Source organism: Heloderma suspectum, chromosome 4, assembly GCF_057233095.1.
Source record: "Heloderma suspectum isolate Gila_16-S chromosome 4, 16-S_ref, whole genome shotgun sequence".
Lineage (NCBI taxonomy): Eukaryota > Metazoa > Chordata > Lepidosauria > Squamata > Helodermatidae > Heloderma > Heloderma suspectum.
This window is the reverse complement of record NC_139461.1, coordinates 39,332,630-39,355,998: the sequence shown is the minus strand read 5'-3', so window position 1 is coordinate 39,355,998 and position 23,369 is coordinate 39,332,630. Positions and strand designations below refer to the sequence as shown.

Here is a 23,369-nt window from a genome sequence, read left to right as displayed (position 1 = left end):
GAGCCAAAAATACAAAACACCCTGCATGTTGTAGCTTAAAGCCTTTATTATCTGTAACTAAGCCTTTCAATCTCTTAGAGTGGGGGAAGAAACTGCACAAACATAGGGAAACCACCAAACGTGTGTTTGGGGGAAAGGGGCATACCCTATGGTCTCTTAAAGCTAGTCTTGTTTTTTTTCAGCAGTTCAGATATTTTATTATAAGTGTTAATACAAGTTAAGGGGTGTATGAGTATTATTAATAAAGCAGAATATAAGGATTAACTATAATAATACAACAGAATGTGTGCTGGTCCGTCTGGCTGTCAGAACCATTGTGCCAAGACCATGGAAACTAGACACCTGAAATTTGGTCCGCATACTAAGGGAACCCTAGAGGTGCGCACCCAGGGTTATTTTGTTCATAAAACATATTAATTAATTTTAATTGATTTAAATGTCTCCATGTGGCTAAAGCCTACAGTAGCATCTTCAGCCACTAGAGGCAGACTTCCTTAACCAGCGCTTAGTTTTGCATACAGTTTGAAGCCAGGGGAGATTAGGAGGCTGAGCAACAGAATTATTGCCTGCTCCCTCCCCACTGCTGTGGGGCAGCCCCTCTTCAGAGGAATAGAGTGGACAGACCCCTCCCTTGGGGTGCACCATGGGCAGGGGTTGTGCTAGGGGTGCCACTGAACATTTATTTATTTATTACATTTCTATACCGCCCAATAGCCGAAGTTCTCATGAGTGGTTCACAACAATTAAAACCACAAAATAATAATAAAATACAATATAAAATATAAACATTTAAAACTACAGTATAAAAGTACAACCCAGAATAAAGCCTAGCCACAACGCAGAGATTTAAAATACAATAACAGATTTAAAACAACAGAGCTAAAAGACTAAAATAACTGGGACAATAAAAAGGTCTTCACCTGGCGCTAGAAAGAGCATAAGAGCAAGTCTGCCTGGGAAGCTCACTCCACAACTGGGGTGCCACAGCGGAAAAAGCCCTCTTCTTGATCATCACCTGCCTCACTTCCTTTGGCGGGGCTCCTGGAGAGGGACCACTGAAGACGATCTTAGGGTCTGGGCAGGTACATATGGGAGGAGACAATCCTTCAGACAACCTGGCCCCAAGCCATTTAGGGTTTTGAATATTAATAACAGCTCACTGAATCAGGTCCAGAAATGTACTGGCAGCCAGTGCAGATGGAAAAGTACTGGCATAATATGGTCACGTTGGCCAGTCCCCATTAACAGTCTTGCTGTCCTGTTTTGGGCCAACAGAAGTTTCCGGACTGTTTTCGAAGGCAGCCCCATTTATAACGCATTGCAGTAATCCAGATGAGAAGCTATCAGAGCATGACAGAGAGGGCACATGTCCAAGTCTGGCAGCTGTGTAAGTTTGCTTGAAAGCTGCACAGTATCAAACTAAGGGCTATTCCAACCCATGTGAACCTGAGTCCATTCACTAGTTAATATATAAACAGTTTACTCCACACTTAGTTTACTCTTTACTTAGTTCCACAGAACTTCTCTTTATATTTGGGATTGTCAGGGAATTTAAAGTGCTGGGGCCATTTTGTGGCTGATGTATCTTTGAACCCCCTAACATGGTGGCTGTGGCAATCTAGGGGCCTGTCATTCCTGCAGTAGCTTCTCGCCAAAACATATGGCAGTCGGCGTGCATTTTTTCGTAGTTATCAAATATCTCTGACCCCAGGTGTGCACTAATAACCCAAGTATTTTGACAAGAATAAGCTTGTAATAATAATTTGGGGTTGCTGGTTGAAAGAAAACCCCCATCCATCTGTGCCAGCCAGCTCATCTCCACCCTGCACTGCAATGCTATTGTAACCCCCCATGTGTGCACGCACGTGATGTGTATTTGAAAGGTCACAGGGTGAGCAGTTCCATTTCTGGGCATTAACTTGTTGCAACTAACCTAGTCATTTGAAGCTAAGATTCCTGTCAGTGGAGGCTGCTTTTCCTGCTGCAATTACCTCACTCCATAGAGCTGGAAGCTCTAATTATAGACTCTCCTGAGGATGGTTTTTAAATTGGCTCCATTGTTCTGAAGGCATTTTCCTCTTTTCCCACAATTTTGAGATTAAAATGAATTTCTCTGGTACAAAGACCTCTCTTTCTGAAATCAAGATTCAAGACTGAATGCATCAGAGTAAAGCCTGGAGTTGGATGGGATCATGGTAAAAGAAGCTCTTCCTTAAAACCAGAGTTCTCAAAACTTTCCTTACAGTTGTTTTCAGGGATTGGAGAAGGAAAACCTGTTTCCCAATGATAACATCATGTTCCATCTATGCATACAGTTTTATTTATTTACAATATACCGCTCCATATCAAACGATTTCGGAGAGGTACAATCATTGAGTGGGAAGGGACTTCAGGTCCTCTAGTATTTTAATGGGACATGCGCCAGATTGTATTTGTATGTTCTTCATAATTGATGTGAGACTAGAGTCCATTAATGTGGAGTACTTAAAAAATTACAATTAAAACCAGAAACTATATGTCAGCATAATTACCAAAATAAGAGCCAGGGTTCTTTAAATCACGTCTAAAACAGGACACTTTAAATAAAAAGCTGTGGTCACAATGCATTTAGGAACTGCAGTGTATACAAATGGTTGAACAGGTGTGTAAGTAGCTTTTGCAGCAAATTGAGTTTTTATGTAGTTGCTGGGGCGTGGTGCAGGGTTAAGGGAGCTTCTTAAAGGGAAATGTAAACATTTGCTGGAGACATTGACTTTGACTGGAATTTATAAGGTAACGAATGTCAAAAGAAACTATAAAAGCTGCACTTACTCTGCACAAAGGCACTTTATTTATTTAAAGCTCTACCCTGCCCTATGTCTAGTGCTCAGGACTGACTGCAACATTCTAAAAATCAGAAACAAAAATAAAGGATAAAAATATAATTAGTGCATGGTTTTGTTTGGTTTAAAATTAATGTGATAGCCATTGGCATCTTAATTTCTTTTGAGGCCATGAAGATGGAACTCTCTCAAACTGAACATACAGTTTTATACACACGTGTATAAGAGACACACACACACACACACATTATGCTTGTTGATAACCTATAAAACTGCTAGGAACATAAGAAGCTGCTTCGTACAAGGTCAAACTTGCCCTGTATTGTCTCTTCAGACTGTCAGCAGCTCTGCAAATTCTCATGCTGAAGTCTTTCACATCTCCTGCTAGCTGACCCTTTATTAACTGGAGATGCCAAGAACTGAACTTGCAACCGTCTGCATGCAAAGATCTACTACTGTGGTACTTTCATTGCCTGAACTATTTGAAAATAATCCTTTCTGTTTAATCAGGCATCCAGAAATCAACTCATCAGCTTGCCAGGGACAAGTGTACCAAGCTGTCTGGTGAGCAGAACACCACCAGAAACCTCTCATTTCCACTCCAGTCTTTCAGCTGGAAAGAAATAGCAGGGGTCCCTTGTGAGTAGCAGGAAAGGCTCCTTACCCATATAAATGTTATAAGGTAAAAGGTAAAGGTGTCCCCAACCAGTCGTGTCCGACTCTAGGGTGCGGTGCTCATCCCCGTTTCTAAGCCGAAGAGCCAGCGCTGTCCGAAGACGCTTCCGTGGTCATGTGGCCGGCATGACTGAACACCGAGGTGCACGGAACGCTGTTACCTTTCCCGCCGAAGCGGTGCCTATTTATCTACTTGCAATTTCTTGCTTTCGAACTGCTAGGTTGGCAGAAGCTGGGACTGAAGATGGGAGTTCACTCCGTCACGCGGCACTCGGGTCTCGAACTGCTGACCTGCCGACCTTCCAGTCTGCAGTTCAGCGTCTTAACCACTAAATGTTATACATACTCATATAAATGGGAGATGTCCCAAACTCTCCCCCATGCCCTCTGTGCGTATCAGAAGATGTGGAGGAGGGGATTGGTGGAGACCACAAACAATGGCTGGCTAGTAAGCCAAACCAACAATTTTGGCCACCTGTATTTAGCTGAGCTTTCCTGATGCGAGTGCATTTGCATCTCCAGTTGCATGAACTGAAACATGCTTCAGACCTTACAGCTCTAAGATGCCAACATTCCTATGGAGCAACATTCTTTAGGAACCTGGGGGCTGCTCAAAAGATCACTACAGTATGCACCTATAGCAAACAAATGCTCTAAAATATGTTTATAAGTACTACGTGTTAACATGTTTAGCACATACAGTATAAGCACATGCTAAAAACATGTCTGGAGTAGCCCTCAGGTTCATAATTTGCCACTGTTTTAACATGTCTGCTACAATAGACATCACAGAGTGCCATGCAGCAAAACACCTGCTAACAGATTGTTATCTTCTGGTTAGGGTCCCAGGTAGGCAGAATGGTTTGTACAGGCTAAATATCCCTGTATCTCTGGCTGTTTTCACAAGATACAATTATAGCTCAATTGTATGCATGTTTACAGGGAACTAAGTCCCTCTGTATTCTGTTGGCTTACTCCCAGGAAAATGTGCATAGGACTGCAGCCTCATATTGGTTTTTCTATTCCTAATGTTCTTCATCTTCAAAACCTTAACGTTTGCCTGCTCTTAGAAATGCCATGCCAGCCAGTTTCTCATTGTCGAAAAGAGGCCATTCCCAAGAGGAGAGCCCAGATGTTACTGTCTCTTTCGTTCTCTGGGGATTTCTACACCAGCCTATAATCCTGCATTAAAAATGGGGCTTTCTGCTTCCGTTTAAAATGCAGGATCATAACTGATTCCCTTTGCATGCACTCCCTTCTCTGTAGATGGCCGTTCCCACAGTGTTATGTTTCTGTGAAGAGGCATTACACACACTTCAGGTTCAGCAATACTTTCTCCTGGGTTCCTGTCCCTTTCCCTCCCCTTTCACATTAGTGGTGGATGGGGACTGACACGCAGACAGCACCCCCACCAATCTCCCCGGGCCCCGCCTCCCTCTTCCATGCTTTTGGCTAGCCCCTGCCGCTCAGCCCCTCTGCTGCTCCTCCGCTCTGCCACACACACACCCCGCCACCACGTGCTGCCATTCTGCTGCTCTGCCACTCTGTTTCGAACAGGCAGGCTGAAAATGGTGAGGAACCAAAATGGCTCAGGTGCAGGAAGGCTGAACGCCCATCAGACCTTCGTCACCACCTACGACATCATGACCACGCCCCCAACAACCACACTCAGTGCTTCATTCCTGCTAGGGGAGAAATACACGGGGAGGACATGGTGCTCCATTTGCACATATCTGGAAAAATACCCCATTTTTTCCGTTTGAGGAAAACACGGGATAGGTGGGAGGAAATAGTGGAATAATGACTGGACAACGACGACATCATGTAATGGACCCGCACAATTCAGTGAGCGAGCAACCATGAATGTGCAATAAACTTGAGGTGTAGAGATCTCCCCTCTCTCTCTTTAGCACAAATGGCAACACATCCAGAGCCAGTGTGGTGTAGTGGTGAGAGTGTTGGGACTGGGAGCCGGGAGATCCGGGTTCTAGTCCCCACTGGGCCATGGAAGCTCACTGGGTGACTTTGGGACAGTCACAGACTCTCAGCCCAACCTACCTCACAGGGTTGTTGTTAGGATAAAAAGGAGAGGAGGAGGAGGAGGATAATGTAAGTCACCTTGGGTTCCTTGCAAGAGGAAAAAAAGGCGGGATATAAATGCAATCAATCAATCAATCAATCAATCATACTCCTCTTTAAGAGAGTTGCAGGCAACTGCCACTTCTTGGTTCTCTTCCAAAGCTGAACTTGACTATATGACAGATTTGAATCCCACTCTTTCCCCAAGAACTTAGGGTGCCATGCAGGGCCTCTCCTTCTCATTCTCACAACTGCCTTGTGAGGTTAGGTTGTCAGACCCAAGGTTTTGTGGCAAAGGTGGGGGTTTGAACCCAGATGTCCCCAGTTAAAGTCCAAGATGTTAACCACTGCACCACGCTGTCTCCCAATTTGTTCATCTCCCCCCACACTGAGATGAATGAACTTCAGCTGTGGAGAGAGCTTTGCATCTTCTCACTGAAGGACAAATTGTGCAGGTTCTGCTTTGGACATTGCTGCAGAAGCATGGGAAGCAGCAGCAAAAATTTCCCCCTAGTTTCCCCTGCTACTCTTAATAGTTGCAGTTCTGTGTGTGTTCATTGGGTAGTAAGCAAGTATCATCTGTTTTACATCATTGTTCCTGTTGTTGTTAGTTAATTACTTATTTGGATTGTACTTCATGATTACTGTTTTCACCTATGCAGTCAGCCTCTCTGAGTGTGTCAGTCAGTACAAGAGCAGGACATGCATATATTATTGGTAAGAACATAAGAAGAGCCCTGCTGGATCAGACCAAGGGTCCATCTCGTCCAGCATTCTGTCCACACAGTGGCCAACCAGCTGTTGACAGGAAACCCACAAGCACGACACCAGTGCAACAGCACCCTCCCACCCATGTTCCCCAGCAACGTTACATAGGCATACTAGTAGCCATTGATAGCCTTATCCTCCATGAAGTTCCCAGCTGATGTTCCCGGCTTCATAATTTCATTGGAACACTTGGAATTGCAAGTCTGCAGGCATTATTTGCCCCTAAAGAATTATTGGGTGTACATATCTTACTGCCTTTGACTTTTGGAACTGGAAAGGGCAAACAAATTATCTCTCTCCAATTCTGAAAATACTCTTAGGGAACATTCTCCAAGGGCACAAAGGGAGAACATTATTGGTAAGAATATAAGAAGAGCCATGCTGGATCAGACCAAGGGTCCATCTCGTCCAGCATTCTGTCCACATAGTGGCCGACCAGCTGTCAGCCAGGAACGCTCAAGCAGGGCATGAACGCAACAGCACCCTCCCACCTATGTCCCCCAGCAACTGGTATACCTAGTGTGGTATTGTGGTAGGTGAATTGCATGTTGGGAGTTGTAGTAGAGGCATGGAAAGAAGTGGGGAGGAAGAGGCAGTGAAAGGGAGGAATCAGGAGGACTGGGTAGGGAGACTGTTTGCTTGAGTTTCAGTTTTGAAAAAAGGGCCTGGTGAAGGCCTAGACTAAAGAAGCATTTAAGTAGCTGTGTCTGGTGTCTTGGGATTCTTGCAATGCAACAACTTGGCGACGAAGGTGGGAGGGCTCTTCTACCTTTGACTCCACCACCACCACCTTTCCTCCAAACCCCGGGCGAGCCAGCGATGTCATTTTCTTCTTGGACTAGAATGTTTGAAACCTACCTGCTGGCTACTCACGATAAGGAACTTCCAGATGCTAGGAGGCAGGCATTACTCATCCATCGCTTGGGAGCAGAAGCTCAGAGGATCTTCTATAATTTACCTGTTGTGGATGATAAATATGAGACACCTTTGGCTGCTTTAAGAAACTTCTTTGTGCCTAAAGTTAATATTGAGGCAGAAGGCTATAAATTTCACCAGCGGGGACAAAAACAAGGAGAAACTACAGATCAATATATTGCTGCTTTGAGGGAAATGGTTGCTACTTGTAATTTTGGACATATGTCAGAGGAAATTATTTGGGATCAGTTGGTGGAGAAGACAGTGATGCCCTGCATCAGGGAAGACCTCTTGTGAGAAACTGATCTTACCTGGCAGAAAGCCATGACAGTTGCCAGCCAGATAGAAACTGCAGTGGCAGAGGCAAAGTTAATGGATCAAGGCAAAGTAGAACCTGTACAGGTTGTGCAGCCTTTCAAAAAATCCTGAGGTCTATGGACAAGTTTAAAGATGGTACAAATAAGTGTCCAGAACCTCAAAATGTGCACAGACAGCATGCTTTCATTGTGGATCAACACAACATACAGCAAATTATGCTAAATGCTCTGCAAGGAAGCTTCAGTACAGACAGTGCAAAAGGAAAGGACATTTTGCTAGGGTATGCCAGAGTGCCCAGTCTCAGCAATCAGTAAGTGAAGTTGCTGTACCAGAAGTTACTGTTTTAAGTCTGGAAGACTTTGCTGAAGCCACTACAGTGGACAGAATGACATCCCTTGTTACGGTGTGTGTCCCTACAGTAAGGAAGTCCCAGGACATTGAGTTGATACTAGCAGTCTCCATACTGCCCAGGTCTATTTATATACAATACTTCAGTAGCTCACCACTTCCAGCATCTAAATTGCACCTCATAAGTTACTCAAGGAATCCAATTTCAGTTCTTGGTTGTCTATCGGCAAAAGCAGCATTTGAGACAAATTGTGTGGCAGCTGAGTTCTACGTTGTACCAGAGGGAACTCCCATCCTGGGCAGAGATCTTTTTGTTGCAGTGCTCATGCAAGTACTTAACAGGACTATCACCTCAGTACCACCCAACAGTACTACAGTTCATACTTCGCTTGCAACTATAATAGCTCACAACACAACAGGAGAATTAGGCTGTGCAAAGGGCTTCTTTCACAGAATTAAAATTAGACATAATGTGAGACCAGTGCAACAGAAACGACGCCGGTTGCCATTTGCTGTGAGAGATGCTGTATCACAGGAACATAAAAAGTAGCGCAGAATGACATAATTGAGGCGATTGAGTCTTCTGAGTGGGTTTCCCCAATTGTTGTGATTACAAAGAAGACTGGAAATATCCGTTTTTGTGTGGACTTGAGGGAGCCAGACAAGGCCATAGTAGTTGATAGCCACCCGCTCCCTCACACAGAAGAAATCTTTACTGAACTGCGGGGAGCCACATTGTTTTCCACCCTTGACCTACGAAGTGCTTATCATCAAGTCTTCTTACATGGGAACAGTAGAGACCTCACTGCATTCATCACCCACGGCTTGTTTCGTTTTAAATGTGTCCCATATGGTTTAGCATCAGCCCCCAGAGCCTTTCAAAAGATGACGTCTCTGATTCTTAAGAATCAGCCAGGAGTTCAGTGCTATCTTGATAATATCGTATTTGGACAGACCCCAGCCCATCCTGAAAAACGTCTGCAAACTGTCTTGCAGTGCATAACAGATGCAGGACTAAAGTTGAACCTTTCCAAATGTGTGTTCAGACAGAAGGAATTACTTTTCCTTGGGCATATCATATCACAAAATGGATTGAAACCTGATCCTGACTGTGTCAAGGCAGTTACAGATGCTCCACCACCTAAAGATGTCCAAACACCGCTCTCCTTCTTAAGCCTTAAGCCTTGGTATGCAAAGTTTGTGCCAGATTATGCATCTGTAGTAGAGCCCCTACGTCTGTTGCTTCTACACCCTGGATGCAGACAACAGCTGCACAAACCAGCTTTGAGACAGTGAAATCATTGATTGTACATAGCCCAGCATTGTCCTTATTTGACCCAGCACTACCTGCCATTGAGACTACAGATGCTTCTGACTATGGTCTTGGGGCTGTAATTACCCTAGTTCATGGAGACAAGAATGAAAGGACAGCTGCTTTTGCATCCAGAACTTTATAATGGTCATAAAGATCTTACTCTACAGTTGAAAAGGAGGCACTGGCATGTGTATAGGCTACAGAGAAATGGCGGACCTATTTGTGGGGTCGTGCATTCACATTGCATACTGATCACAATCCATTGACAACCTTGCTTACAACTAAAGGTTTGGGGAGGGCAGGAATGAGGATTACCAGATGGTCTGCTAAACTGTTGGCTTTTACATACAAGATGGAGTGCAGACCTGGCACTGAGAATGTTACTGCAGACTGTTTATTCCAGCTACCTTTGCCATCCTCAGAAACTGAACAAGATGAGGTGATTGCTTCCATCACATCTGCTCTGGCAGCTATTTCCAAGGAGCAGTTTAAAGCTGCTTGCTTGTCCTGTCCAGTACAATGCAAACTACGGGATTACCTCATGGTGAAATGGCCACACAATGTGTGTAATGTGGATCAGACCCTGCTGCCCTTCTTTAAGATTTGTGAGGAATTGTCCTTATATGATGGTTTAGTGATCCAGGGTACTCATCATCTCATTGTTCCACCAGAATTACAAGTAAAACTGATACAGTTGGCCCACAATACGCAACAAGGGATTCTACAAACCAAACAATGACTGCATGATTTATACTGGTGGCCTGGAATGGATATGCAAGTTGAAGCTGCTATCAAATCGTGTGTGACTTGTCAGCTTCATGACAAGACAGCCACCACGCGTGTGTCTTGTCTACAGCCTGTCCCACTGCCTGATTCAGCCTGGGAGAAGGTGGCCATTGACATTCTGGGGCCGTTTGATCAGGGGCCTGCCGATTGTCGTTATGCCATTACCCTTACGGACTATTTTAGTGAATGGCCCGAAGTGGCTTTTACTCCACATGCTACTTCTGCTACCGTTATCAAGTTCCTCGCTTCAGTTTTCAGTAGAGAAGGAGATCCCAAGGAACTGATCTGAGATAATGGCACCCAATTTACTTTGGTAGAGTTTGAAACTTTCCTGTCAGAAAGGAATATCAAACACAGATGCTCATCAGTGTATTATCCACAGGCAAACGGAGACATAGAGCGTTTTAATAGAAGTTTGAAGGGAAGTCTACAAACAGCTGACTTGGAAGGTAAGGCATGGAGACCTTTCATTACAAAATTTTTACAAGTTTATAGAGCCACGAGACATGCTACAACACAGAAGTCGCCATCTGAATTATTACATGGGAAGGAGATACACACAAGCTTAGTGTTGCTGGACTGCAAATGCTTAAGCCAGATATTTCTCTAAAGTCAGATGTGAGGGCACAAAAGAAACAACAGAAGTATAAGAAGTATACAGATCATCGTTATGGAGCCAAGGAACCAGGAATGCAATGTGGTTCATTTGTACGGGTGCAGAAACTGGGAATCATTCGGAAACGCGAACCAAGATTCACTTGACCCCTCAAGGTACTTCACAGGGTAGGACAATACGCCTATAAACTGTCTGATGATGCATTATGGAATGCCCGGTACCTGGCTCCTGCTCATTCTGACTCTGCTACAACTGGCCAGATATGGAATGCCAGTCACCTGGCTCCTACTCAGTATGCTCCTGTTACCGACACTGCTGGTCACCTAGTTGGCACTGATGACTCCAGTGGATTACCCCTTGCACAGAATAGCCAACCAGGACATTTTCCTGATCAACATTTTCAATGTACCAGGTGACAGCCTGCATGGGCTAAAGACTATGTTCTGAAATTATCTTACATCAGCTGCAATTAACAAGGTTGTTGATTTGAGGATAACTTGTCTTGCGTTGTTTGCAGAGATGTGCTAGACTTTTATGTATTGGTTGGTTGGTTGATTGGTGGGGAAAAGGTATTGTTTTTTAAATAAGGGGGATATGTGGTATTGTGGTAGGTGAATTGCATATTGGGAGTTGTAGCAGAGGCATGGAAAGAAGTGGGGAGGAAGAGGAAGTGAAAGGGAGGAGTCAGGAGGACTGGGCAGGGAGACTGTTTGCTTGAGTTTCAGTTTTGAAAAAAGGCTTAGTGAAGGCTTAGAATAAAGAATCATTTAAGTAGCTGTGTCTGGTGTCTTGGGATTCTTGCAATATAGCACCTAGGTTCACTGCCTCTGGTACAGGAGGTAGCACATAGACATCAGGACTAGTAGCAATTGATAGTCTTTTCCTCCAGGAATTTGTCCAGCCCTCTTTTAAAGCCATCCAAATTGGTGGCCATCACTACATCCCGTGCTAGTGAATTCCATAGTTTAACTATGTATATTAATGAAGCGTGTTAGGATTCCAGCCATAAAACCGCTATTCAAAAGAAGAGGAAAATGGGCATCTCTAGATTGTTCAAACCGAGGAACGTTTCTAGAGGCCATTGTTGGAAGAGAAATGGCTGTTTGCCTCAACACATTCTGCATTAACCATATTTGCAAATGCAAGAAAAAAAGGGGTGCATTACAGTGAAATCCTATACAAACATGTTTAGCCAGAAGTAAGTCCCTTTGAGTTAAAAGGCCCAGATAGCAGGAGACAGAAAAGACTTCCTGCCTTAGACCCTGAAGAGTTGCTGCTTGTCAGAACAGACAATACTGGGCTCGATGTACAAATAGTCTGCTTTGGTATAAAGCACTTTCCTGTGTTCCTAAACTGTTTGTTCATATTTACTGGTAACCTAGACTAAACTAAATTTCTGTCAGGAATTTACTAAGTGTGACAGTTTAAATTCACCTCTCTGTATTTTTTCCTTATTATTATTATTATTATTTACTTTTTAAAGCAACTGATTGTTTATTTAAGAGAATAATAAAATACATTGTGTTTAAGGTTTTTTTTTATAACTGGTAGCCTATAAAATATTTTTAAAAACTGGGGCAGGAGACACTCTGGCTAGAGTAAGTTCTGAAAGGGGGAAAAAAAATCCTTTCAGAAAGTTCAGAGTTTTTATATCTGTTGCTGAACATTGCAGTTTATTTATTTAAAGCATTTCTAGCCCACTCTCCATGGAATCCTCAGAACAGTGGGTTGGATCCAGATTGTTCATTTCATGAACGGATGGGCCCCTTCTGTTCAAGCAAAGCTCCAGCGGAGGAAGTGGGTGGGGAGGTGAACTTTGCCAATTTCTCTTTCCCCCTGCATCACCTCTCATGCTGCTCCAGAGGATCTTCTAGTCCTCCAGAACAGCTTTTCAGGGGGCTGCAGGGGGGAGGAGGAATTGTGAAGATCTCCTCCCTGCCCCCTTGTACAAGTGGAATTCCACTAAGCGCTACTCTGGATCCACCCCAGGAAGCATGACAGGATTAAATCAAACACAAAAAGAGAATATACCTATTATAGTTTTGAGCCGGCAATTCTTGATATAGTAACACGATATAAACCAGGGGTGGGGAACCTCTTTCAGCTGGAGGGCTGCATTTTACTTTGGAGAGCTCTGAGGGCCTGCATCCCAGTGATGGGTGGAGGCCAAGGCAAAAGGGATGAGGCCGAAAATTCAAAAATACCAGCATATTGTAGCTTAAGTGCTGCCTGCCAGTAACTAAGTCTGAGGAGTGGCATTTCAACCTTTTAGAGTGGACAAAGAGGTCATTGGAGGAAAGGGGCTGGGGCTGGGCAAGGGGCACAGCCATCTAGGGAACCCAGGAGGGCTGGAAGTTCAACACCCCTGCCTTACTCCTTGGTGGTCATGCAGAACTACTTAGAACAGCAATCTGCTTCTGTTGCTATAGCTGATGTGACGGTTTGCACTTTCTGATTGGTGTTATTGATGCTCTGCAAGAGTGGAAAAAGTCTAGTGTGGAAAAAGGGGGTGGGGCTGTCTGGGGAAGCAAGAGGACCAGACTGGGACCTCCGGAAGGCCAGATTTCGCCCTGGGCCTGAGGTTCCCCACCCTTGATGTAAACTGTCCAAAACCAAAGGACTACTTCCTGTGTTACTTACATCTTTCCTACATGGAGACAATGTACTTGCAGAGGCGTAGCAAAGTAAACACTTGTACTATACTTCATACACCTGTCACCTTTTGGTGTCAAATTCACAGAAGAGCCTCCCCCCCAGTTCCTCTGTTCACTTGTCTTCCCCTTCATAACAGCTGCAGCCAAACTTCTTAATCAGCTTTGTGTCCTCTAAATCCCTGTCAGTACTAACCTCATTCATGTTACACAGAACTTCTTTGAAGAGCAGATAAAACCCAACACTTTAAAACAGGGATGGGGAACCTCTTCCGTTTCAGAGAAGCTCTCAGGGGAATGTCAGCCTTTTAGAACGGGGAAAAACTTCACAAAAATGAGAAAACCACCAAATGGTCGTAGCTTGGGGGAAAGGGCATGGCGACAAGGAAAGGGGCTTGGCCATCTGGGGGAGCCCAGAGTAGGGCCAGCATCAAGGATGGGCATAGCGGACACCTGCTGAGGGCCCACAGCCCAGCAGGTGTCCACTGACATGAGCCCCCTGGAGCTGCACCATTGCAGCCTACTTGTTCACCTACCTCTTGCTCTGGGCCAGACAACAGTGCTGGTGAGAAGGAGCAGCAGCAGATGCCGCTGCCTACTTGCTCACTGGCTGCCGAGAAAGCAAGTGGTGGCAGTGATGAGAACGAGGAGGGCCAGCAATTGCTGCTAGTGACTATGGTGGTAAGAAAGTAGACTCCGTGAGGGAGGGGGCGCTGTTCAGGGTATCTTGCCCAAGCGTCCTCAAAAAAATGAGCTGGCGCTCATCAAATGCAATGCAGTATGATGAAAATCATAGAGGTGAAGGTATCCTCAAAGGTCATCTCGTCCAACCCCCTGTCAGTGCAGGAAATCCACAGCTAGAGCATATCCGCTGCTTAACAACCTCTATCAAAGGAGAAACAATCACCTGCTGATAACTCATAGCTGCCTAGTTCTCTTCCATCGTTTTCTTACCCCAGAACCCCATCTGTTCTTTTTGTTAGTAGGTTATGCAGGGCAGGGGTTGGTTAGATGCCACATTTGTGGTGATAAGGTAGTATCATTGTTACTGTTAACTTAAAAATAAAAAGGCCCCTGAAAATCTATATTAAAAGAATTACAAATGAGGACAGGAAACTGCCTAAGTAAGCCTGTTTCTCTTTTCCTAACATTTAAACCTTGAGATTCCCACACAGTTCCAATTGTGTTGTTGTTGTTTTTATTGTCACGCTTGTCCACGTAAATGTGCCCAAAGCACCTCACAACACAAGCACAGCAAAACAAGAACAGGAATACCTATCAAAGCATCATATACAGCCTAGTACACATTCTATTCAAAATGTAATGCAGCCATCCAAGCAAGCAGCAACCTTCCTGGTGTGCTCTAGATGTGTTGGACTGCAACTCCCATATACCCCTCTGGCATGTTTGGCTAGCTCTAGCAGCACTGTGTAGCTAGATCTAACCATTGGCCATTCTGGCTAGGAATTTTGGGAGCTGGAATCCTACACCTCTGGAGGACACCAGCTTGGGGAAGGCTAAATTATACTAACATTATAGCATTTAAAATTCATTACAAAATAGCATCAATTACCAAAACACAATTTAAATTGATATCATTTATCAATTGCTAAACTGCATAAGCCGGAGATGGATACAATAAAATGTTCCAGGGCAGTCAGGTATGAATAGCTATGTAATCAGCAGCCAGTTTCCCAAAATGCCAAGTGCAGGAAATAGCTGCCAGATTTCTTACAACTGCCATTGTAAAAGATGCAGAACTCTAAAAACAATGCTACTTAAGTATAGCAGAGGGCCCATCTACACAGAGTCTGAGGGTTTTGTAAAAACAAACAAAGAATCCCATTTTGGTAGGGCCTCATAAACAACCAAATGGATGTGCTCTACACATTCACATAAGAGAGAAGTAAATGTGGACTTTTTCCAAGTGCTCATATATCCTTAGTGCCCCAAGCAATAATCCAGCCTATCTGTTCTCCCATCTGCACGTGTTGTCTCTGTTTTTGCTTTTTCAAATACCAGTGAACTTGCTGTCTACCTTAATCTCTCTAATTAGTGCCAACCCCTGAGGCAGTGGGGCTGAGGTATTGACTTTTGAGAGACAGAATTGCCCACATACACCTTTGGGCTAGCTCTGCTCCATAAGGCAGCAGGATGTCAAGTTTTGATACTAGCTTTCAAGAGATGAGTTTGCAGTTGGCCGTCAGGGTTGACAACAGGGTCGGCTCAGGTTTGAACAGGCCCTGGGCAAAGCCCTCTGGTGGGCCCCCTCCTCTGTCAGTGGGCCTCAGTGAGCATACCCAGCTGTGGTGGCAGCATGCAGGGCAACCTGTGCGGCTAGGTCTAGCCATCCTTTACATTTCTCACAATTCCTTAGACTGACCCTGGGTCGGGGGCATTGTGGGCAATTAAAATGGTGACTAGATCCAGCTGCCTTGCGCTGCTCGGAGTGCTGGACCAGAAAAAAAAAAATTAACGGGGCAGGTCAAAGGCAAGCATCAGCAGTGACCCCTGCCAGGGCTCCAGGTGGCTGCTCAAGGAAGCCATCTGCTGCCGCCAGCCATGGTTGCCAAACACATTTCCACACAACAGAATGGATGCAGCAGCCAATTGGATGGTTGTTCTTTCATGCATCTCCAAGTTGCTTTCTGACTCACCTCTTAAGACATTGTATGCTGCTGTCAGTAATCAAAGCAGACTGTGATGGCAGGACACCAAGTGCCCCATACACAAACCCCTCTCCTAATCTCATTTGAGCTTGAGTGTGTAGCCCCACTTTCCCTACCAGCAACCCTGTGGAGGAAACCATGGGACCGGTTCATACAGTAGTGGGTGAGGGAGAAAGATACTGACCCCAAACTAGTGCATCGTGCCTCCAGCCCATCAGAAGCCCCATCCATGAAAGGGGGAGAACCAGCGAGCAATTTATTATATGAAAAAATAAGCACCGGGATTTATTTAAAAGGGAGAGGAAAATAGAGCGAAGAAGCAAACCATTCAAAGGAATGAACAATTGAACGTTAGATTCTAAATGTATTGTTATGATTTAGACCATAATGGAGGGAAGGGAGTCCAATAGTGATATGGGCCACAAATGTAGGTTATCTCTTAAGACCTGTCTCAAGCTGTGCAGTCCAGGACACAGAGGCAGCTGTACTAGGCTTCAGTTACTGGCGGTTGTGGGGCTGCTGTGGACTGGTCACTGGCTGAAAAGCAGAATGCTGCTGCTCTCTTTCCTGGTCTTTTCCCAGCCTCCTCAAGGGCCTTTCTTTTCTGCCTCTGTCTCCTCAAAGTTTCTTCAGAATATTCCTTTACTCCTTCTGTCTCCTCTCTCTTCACAGGCTCTTCACTGTCTCTCTTCCTCCCTCTCTCCTTTTACACTGTCCCCTCAGAATCTCCCTACTGTGGCTCATCACAGGGGGTGATGAGCCACATCGGGGGTTGGACTCGATGGCCTTGTAGGCCCCTTCCAACCCTACTATGCTATGATTCTATGATCAGAGTCAAAAATGGTGGCCAGGCTGTCAGCACAGTTGCTGCTGTTGCCATTTGCAGTGGCAGCACCAAAACAAAAACCACCCTTAGGAAAACAGAAAGAAACTATGCTACAGCCACTGTGAACCCCACCTCTGAGGAACTGTTGAAGAATTTCTCTTCCCCCTGGAGAAATTTGGTGAAATTTTCTCCCCAATTTCTCTGTCCACAAACAGCGTGGGCAATTTTGAGAGGCCACTTGTGCACAGCTATAATAATGATTCAGCAGACACATTTTGCAACCATAGCTGCACTCAGCTCTGTTTCATGTTCTAGCATTTACAGCAGTGTACTCCACCCTGGTGCCTTCCAGAAGTCTTGGAGTACAATGCCCATCATCCCTGACCATTGGCCATGTTGGCTGGGGCTGATAGGAGTTGGAGCCCAAAACATATCATAAAATCATACAGTTGGAAGGGGCCATTTAGGCCACTGACTCCCTGTTTAGAGCAGGAATCCAGTTTAAAGCCTACCTAACAGATCCCTGTCTGGTGTCTGCATGAATACTTCCAGTGATGGAGAACCCACGACCTCTCTAGCCATTTGGTTCCGTTGTCTGACTGCTCTCACCATTAGGACGTTTTTCCCAATACTCAACCAAAGTCTGCCCTCCTGTAACAAGCCTGTTATTTCGTGTCCTACAATCTTGGATGATAGAGAACTGGTTGCGGCCCTCTTCTGTATGACAGCCCTTTAGGTACTTGAAAAGTGCTATTATATCCCCTCAGTCTGCTCTTCTCAAGGCTAAACATACCCAGTTCCTTCAGTCTTTCCTCATGGAGTGGAACTATGGAAAGCAATGGGTTGAGGATGACATTTACAAGGTAGTGAGGCAGGAGAGTAGTTTGACATCTACTTGTTGTGATCTCTATTGCCTTCCTTCCAGCCTCTCTCCTTCTGGGGTATCAATCACTTTGGCACAAAAGTGTCCTTTTACCTAGAGTATATTGCAGAAGTAAAAAAAAAAAAAAAGCCCAATGAAAATAAATGATGCTTTCCGAGACATCACTGAAAGGGCTCCTGAGCATCCAAATAATTGATGATCAGTTGGTCATCTTTCAGAGGCAAATGCAACAGAGTGTTAATGTCATCTTAACCATGACGCTAAATTAAAACTAAAAATATATTAAAGATGTGTTCTGGCTGAAAAAATTTCCTGACTGTTAGAGCAATACGGCAATGGAACCAACAGGGATGGCAGAGAAATCCGCCGTGGACCCCAGTGAGGCCAGATTGAAAGGAATCTGGCCACCGGAATCCGTAGCGGAGCAGCACCACTTACCTCTGCCTCCCTCCAGAATTCTACAGAGCCGGCTTCTGTCCGCGGCGATTCTGCAGACTGCATGCTGGCTCTATATCCCTGCCGAATAGCGATACGGTAATGGCGGCTGCCATTATCGTATCGCTGCTGAATGAATACAGCCGCAAGTGGCATAGTGGATGTCACTTGCGGCCTTAAAGCTCTTAGATTAACCTAAATGCAGCCATAAATGGCTGCACTTAGGTTAAACTAGGGGCTCTACATCCACTATGCCATTTGCGTCTGGATTCATTCAACAGCAATACGGTAACGGCGGCTGCCATTACCGTATCGCCATTCAGCAGGGAAACGGAGCCGGTGTGCGGCTCTGCAGAATCTCCTTGGAGCGGAGCCTGCTCTGTAGGATTCTGGGGGGAGGAACGGATCCCCTCCCCCCTGCAGGCGGATTCCCCCCGGAGCAGCAGGTAGGGAATCCGCCCATCCCTAGGAACCAATTACCTAGGGAGGTAGTGGGCTGTCCCACACTGGAGGCATTCAAGATGAGGCTAGACAGCCATCTGTCAGGGACGCTTTGACTTAGATTCCTGCATTGAGCAGGGGGTTGGACTCGATGGTCTTATAGGCCCCTTCCAACCCTACTATTCTATGATTCTGTGTTTTATAGCTCTGGCTTCACATGCTTGTAAATTGCCTTTCCTATTTAAATCCCCTGCCCCTGCTGTTTCTAAAGAAGGCTAATAGAATGTTGTTTTGAGGCATGACATCTTCCCCAAATCATTGATCTCCCTTAATTCTAATTCCATTCCCTCCATGCGCAGTGCAAAATAACACATCATTAATAATGATATGACAGCTTTTTGCCTTTGTGCATGCATCCACACACCATGAATGTGCAATTATTGATTGTTCAAGAGACTTGATATAAATTACAGCATCGGGAGGAAAATATTCAATCTTATAAAATGATCTGTTAAACTGATTACATTATCATCACTCTGCTTCTCTTAATCTCCATCAAGGTAATGCTGCTGCACTTGAATTTATAAATTTAAGCTGCAGTCCTATACTAACGTACCTGAGGGCAGAAATGGACAAATTTGTGAATTTTGGGTTCTCTCCATTTCTCGGGTTTCCCATCTTAAGTGTGAACTTTGAAAATTTCTCCAGTCTTAAATTTGGTTCATCCCGAAATCTGAGGGTTTTTTTAAGTGCTCATGAAAAGTCATAAGTATTTTTGTGCACATTTCTCTTAATACATGAATTTTGGTATCCATTTTTGGAAGATATTGTCCTAAGATAACATGTTTTAATGTTATTTTCCTAATATACCCATTTTTGGTATACATTTTTTTTATTCGAAAATTCCATTGCAAAATTCAGGGATGTGCGAATTTCAAAGGATAATAAGTTTCAGTTCACATAATGGTTTGAAAGTGTGAAATTAAGTAAGTTTGCATTAAAATGCAAGGCAGTTATCTGAACATTTCATGCAAGGTGCAAAACCCCTGTGAGGTAGGTTAGCTTACAAGAGAGTGTATTGTGCAAAACTTCCCAGGGAGCTTCTTAGATGAACAAGGATTTGAATTTGGGCCTCCCCCACCCATGTCTGACATTTCTATGCACTCTATCACACTGGTTCTCATTAGTTTTTGCAAGGGCGTGCAAAGCTATCTCAATAATGGAAATCCGCTATCAGCTTTCCCCACCTCCTTCCAATATTTACTTTGTGGCAACTGTAGGATTAACAAAATATAATATTGCTAATAATATGCTCTCACCTTTAGCATTCTAAAGGAGAGTCATTTTGCCCACTGTCCCCTATAGGAGACGCTCTGCAAATATGGGGTGGGGGCTCCCCTCAAATGCATGAAGTGTCAATTCCTGATACTCATTTTTAGCAAAACCAATCAGAAGATTCTCCCTTTGTCAGTGCAAAGGGAACTTTAAATTTCACTTGCATCCATTGACAGATGTTTAGAGAATATTCACAGCACTAAGCAATCAGCATACAAGGTTGTCCATGCCTCCATATGGAGAAGGAGGAGCGGGACCATGCTCCTGGCCCTGCCACCAGCGTGGCACTGGCCACGGCCACTGGATGCCCACATGGAGTTCTAATCACGTGGAAGCTGCTCAAATGCATAAGCTTTCCCTCTGCAGACATCCAGCGGAATAGTACCATGGAGGACTTTGGGGACAGAGCCAGCTACTCAGTCCTGCTGCCCCCTTCCCCACACATGAGTTCTACATGTGGTACTGTGGTCTAGTGGTGAATTTTGAAGTGGAGGCACTCAACATGACAGTCCCCAAGCCATGCCCCCAAGGAGAATCCAAAAATGCGGGCAGCTACGTGGATTTATATCAACAAACGAGTTCTACTAGTCTTCATCTCCAAAAGGAACAGGCCTTTAGTAAAGCTGATAGGTCTTAATTGCCCATTTGAGAATAAGGCACCCCAAAATATTTTGCATTACAACAGGGATAGCTCACAACAATATATTATTGCTTGGAAAATCCATTCTCCCCCCCAAGTCCAAGCTACTGTGAGGTTTGCAGCTAAGTTCAGAGGGAAGGGGGGAGCTTGAGGGGGGTGGCAGATGATGTATTCATCCCTGCTAATCAAAAAGTCCTGGTGTGTCGACCCTGTGAGCCCTGGCTCCACTGCACTGCTGCACGTGGAAAAGGCCTGGATGGGGCTTCTGTTAAGGAGAATGCTATCCGTTCCCAAATCTGAGTAAAGTGGATTTCTCCCAGCCCCTCTCTTCTCACATCAGTTAAAGTACAACCTGGGTTGTTTGTAAGCACAGCGCTGTGATACCATCAAGTACAGAAATACCGCAGTGCTATTAGCTCAGTCAAGCAGACAAGCTGAGACGACTTCACTGTAAAATACTGGATAGTAATATCAGCCTAGGTAATCAGATCAATGCTGCTAAATTCTCCATGCAAGGCACATTAGCTTTACTTCTCTGTGGTCTATCAGCCAGACTGCTTCTTTTTCTCTAGCCCATTTTCCTTAGCTTTTCTTCCTCACCCCACCCTTGTTTGGGGTTTTTTTGGAAGCTCCTTGCACCGAGTCAGACCACCTAGCTCTGCATTGTCTCCGTGGCCTGGGAGTGGCTCTCCAAGGCTTCAGATGGGGCTGTTTCCCAGCCCTCCCTAAAGATGCCAGGGATTGAAGCTGGGACTTTTTGCATGCAAAGCATGTGGTCTACCACTGAGCCGCTGTCCTTCCCTGCTGGGGAATTCAGGAAGAACTAGTGGGTAGTGTCCTCCTCATACCATCATTTAAGGCAGGGGTGGGCAACTTGTGGGCCTCCAGATGTTTTGACCTACAACTCCCATCATCCCTTACCATTGGGTATGCTGGCTAGGGCTGATGGGAGTTGTAGGCCAAAATATCTGTGTGGGGAGTTGCCCACTGCTGCCTTAAATGGTGTTACCCTGAGCAGGACCCTACTGTCTGATTTTAACTCACTCTTGCTTGCATAGCCCTGATCTAAAGAACTTAGATTGTAAACAGTAAGGAGCAGAGTCTTTCTGCAGTGGTGTCACGTTCCTTCATCCTCCTCCTTCACAGTCAACACTCTCCAAGATACCAGGCTTCAGGCTCACTACCAGGTTCCTTACAAATGCAAATTCTAGGAAACTCTCAGGCTACAAAGGAAACAGCTACTCCACACAATTACGAATACCATTAGAGGAGCCAAAGTGGAAGTTAGAGAAGTTGCCAGCAGTTTGAACAAGAACTTGGCCAGACTAGCCTAGGGGGGATGCCTCTCCCTTATCACGCATAGCCAACCTGGAGGAGCATCTGAGCTCTGCCTCTAACTTTTCCCACTTCGCTCTGTGACGGACCCTCGCATCCCTCAAGTCACGCCCCTCACTCTCCCCCCCTGAGACCTGGGTTCTCATGGAGGAGGAAAGGGGCCCTCCAGGCTGAGCCATCTGTGTGCCAAGTTCTTGGGAAGAAGGCCTTGCCATATCTGAGCTCCCGGGGGAGGGAGCCTCCCCCTGTTCTGGCTGTTCCAATTCTGAATCTGAGCTGCCAGATATCTCCACATGCTCAGATTAATTCCTGACAAGTGGCCCCAAGGGAGGTTTTTGGAACAAAAGCTTCCCGAGGAGTCATGTCACATCACTGAGCCTCCTTGCCAAGATTTAGCTAGCTTTGTAAGGCCCACCTTTTAAAGTAAACTTTTAAGAATTCCTCTGCTGTTTATTTTTTTATTGCTGTCTTAATAGGTTTGGGTCTTATGGTTGTTGATAAGAGATATGTTGGATATTACTGGTTTTTAGAATTTAAGTTTTAGATCATGTTATAAGTTACCTCAGACAGTCAAAGAGGTGGGCTCATTATTAATTAAATGGAAAAGCCCACAAACGACATACATTTTGATTAATGCAGTGATGAACAAACTTCTGCATCGGTTTTGTATGGCACTTGTAGCAGTTAAGCCTCTGAAACTGATCGGCTGAGCTTTTTCAGACCTTCCAACTGCTCAGGGAACAAAGCTGTCTGAATGTTTGCAGTTCACTTTGGTGAGGAAGGTAAGGTTGTCTCTTTGGGATTAAGACCTCACGCAAACCCCAGAGCCAGCATTGTGTGGCGGGCTAAGGACTGGTGGTGACTGTTCCTGTAACGCTGTGATCTAGCAGCCCTAAAGGAACAAGGAGGGCCAAGAAATTGTTGCAAATGTGGCAGGAGCTGAATTTCACTTGATTTGAATGAAAGCCAGTTCTTTGGCTGCAGGTGCCTAGTAATTTTCTTTTATTGATTCCAGTGCATCATATGTGTAACAATTACTTCAGTTGGGTTGGTAGCCATCCTGTCTTGTTGTCAGACTGGTTTTGCTGTTGAAAAACTCTAAAGTAAGCAATGGTTAATTTAACTAATTTCCATTGCACAGAGGTAGGTTTCTGAAGGAGTGCTGCAAATCGAAGTTTGAATATTAATTAGCAGTTGTACTTCTTTGAATGCTGCTTGCGGATGAGAAAAACCACACCACTACCAGCTCAACTTCTACCTTTCCTCCCTCTCCAAATTAGATTTTCATCACAGTGAACTGCTTGAGCACAGACTTCTCTTCGCAAAAAGGAGTCAAGGGGCTTCCTTTGATGATTCAGATTGACACATACAGTTACAATAATCGCAGCAATAAACCCATCCATCGCGCTTTCTGCCAGATCAAGGTTTTCTGTGACAAGGTAAGATGATATATTTGTTAAGCACCTAAAGCACCAGGCGTTTGGCGGGGGGAAACTGGCATCCACCACTTTT

The 23,369-nt window shown here is 44.9% G+C and overlaps 1 protein-coding gene across 2 annotated transcripts in view; it reads left to right on the top strand.

Moving 5' to 3' along the window:
• Positions 1-23,369, top strand: part of GRHL2 (grainyhead like transcription factor 2) — a 121,113-nt gene that overhangs the window by 57,707 nt on the left and 40,037 nt on the right. For both annotated transcript variants that reach the window (XM_084849002.1, XM_084849003.1), the window contains exon 9: positions 23,138-23,296. In XM_084849002.1, coding sequence (XP_084705128.1) covers positions 23,138-23,296 — 159 coding nt within the window. The remainder of the gene's footprint in view (positions 1-23,137; positions 23,297-23,369) is intronic.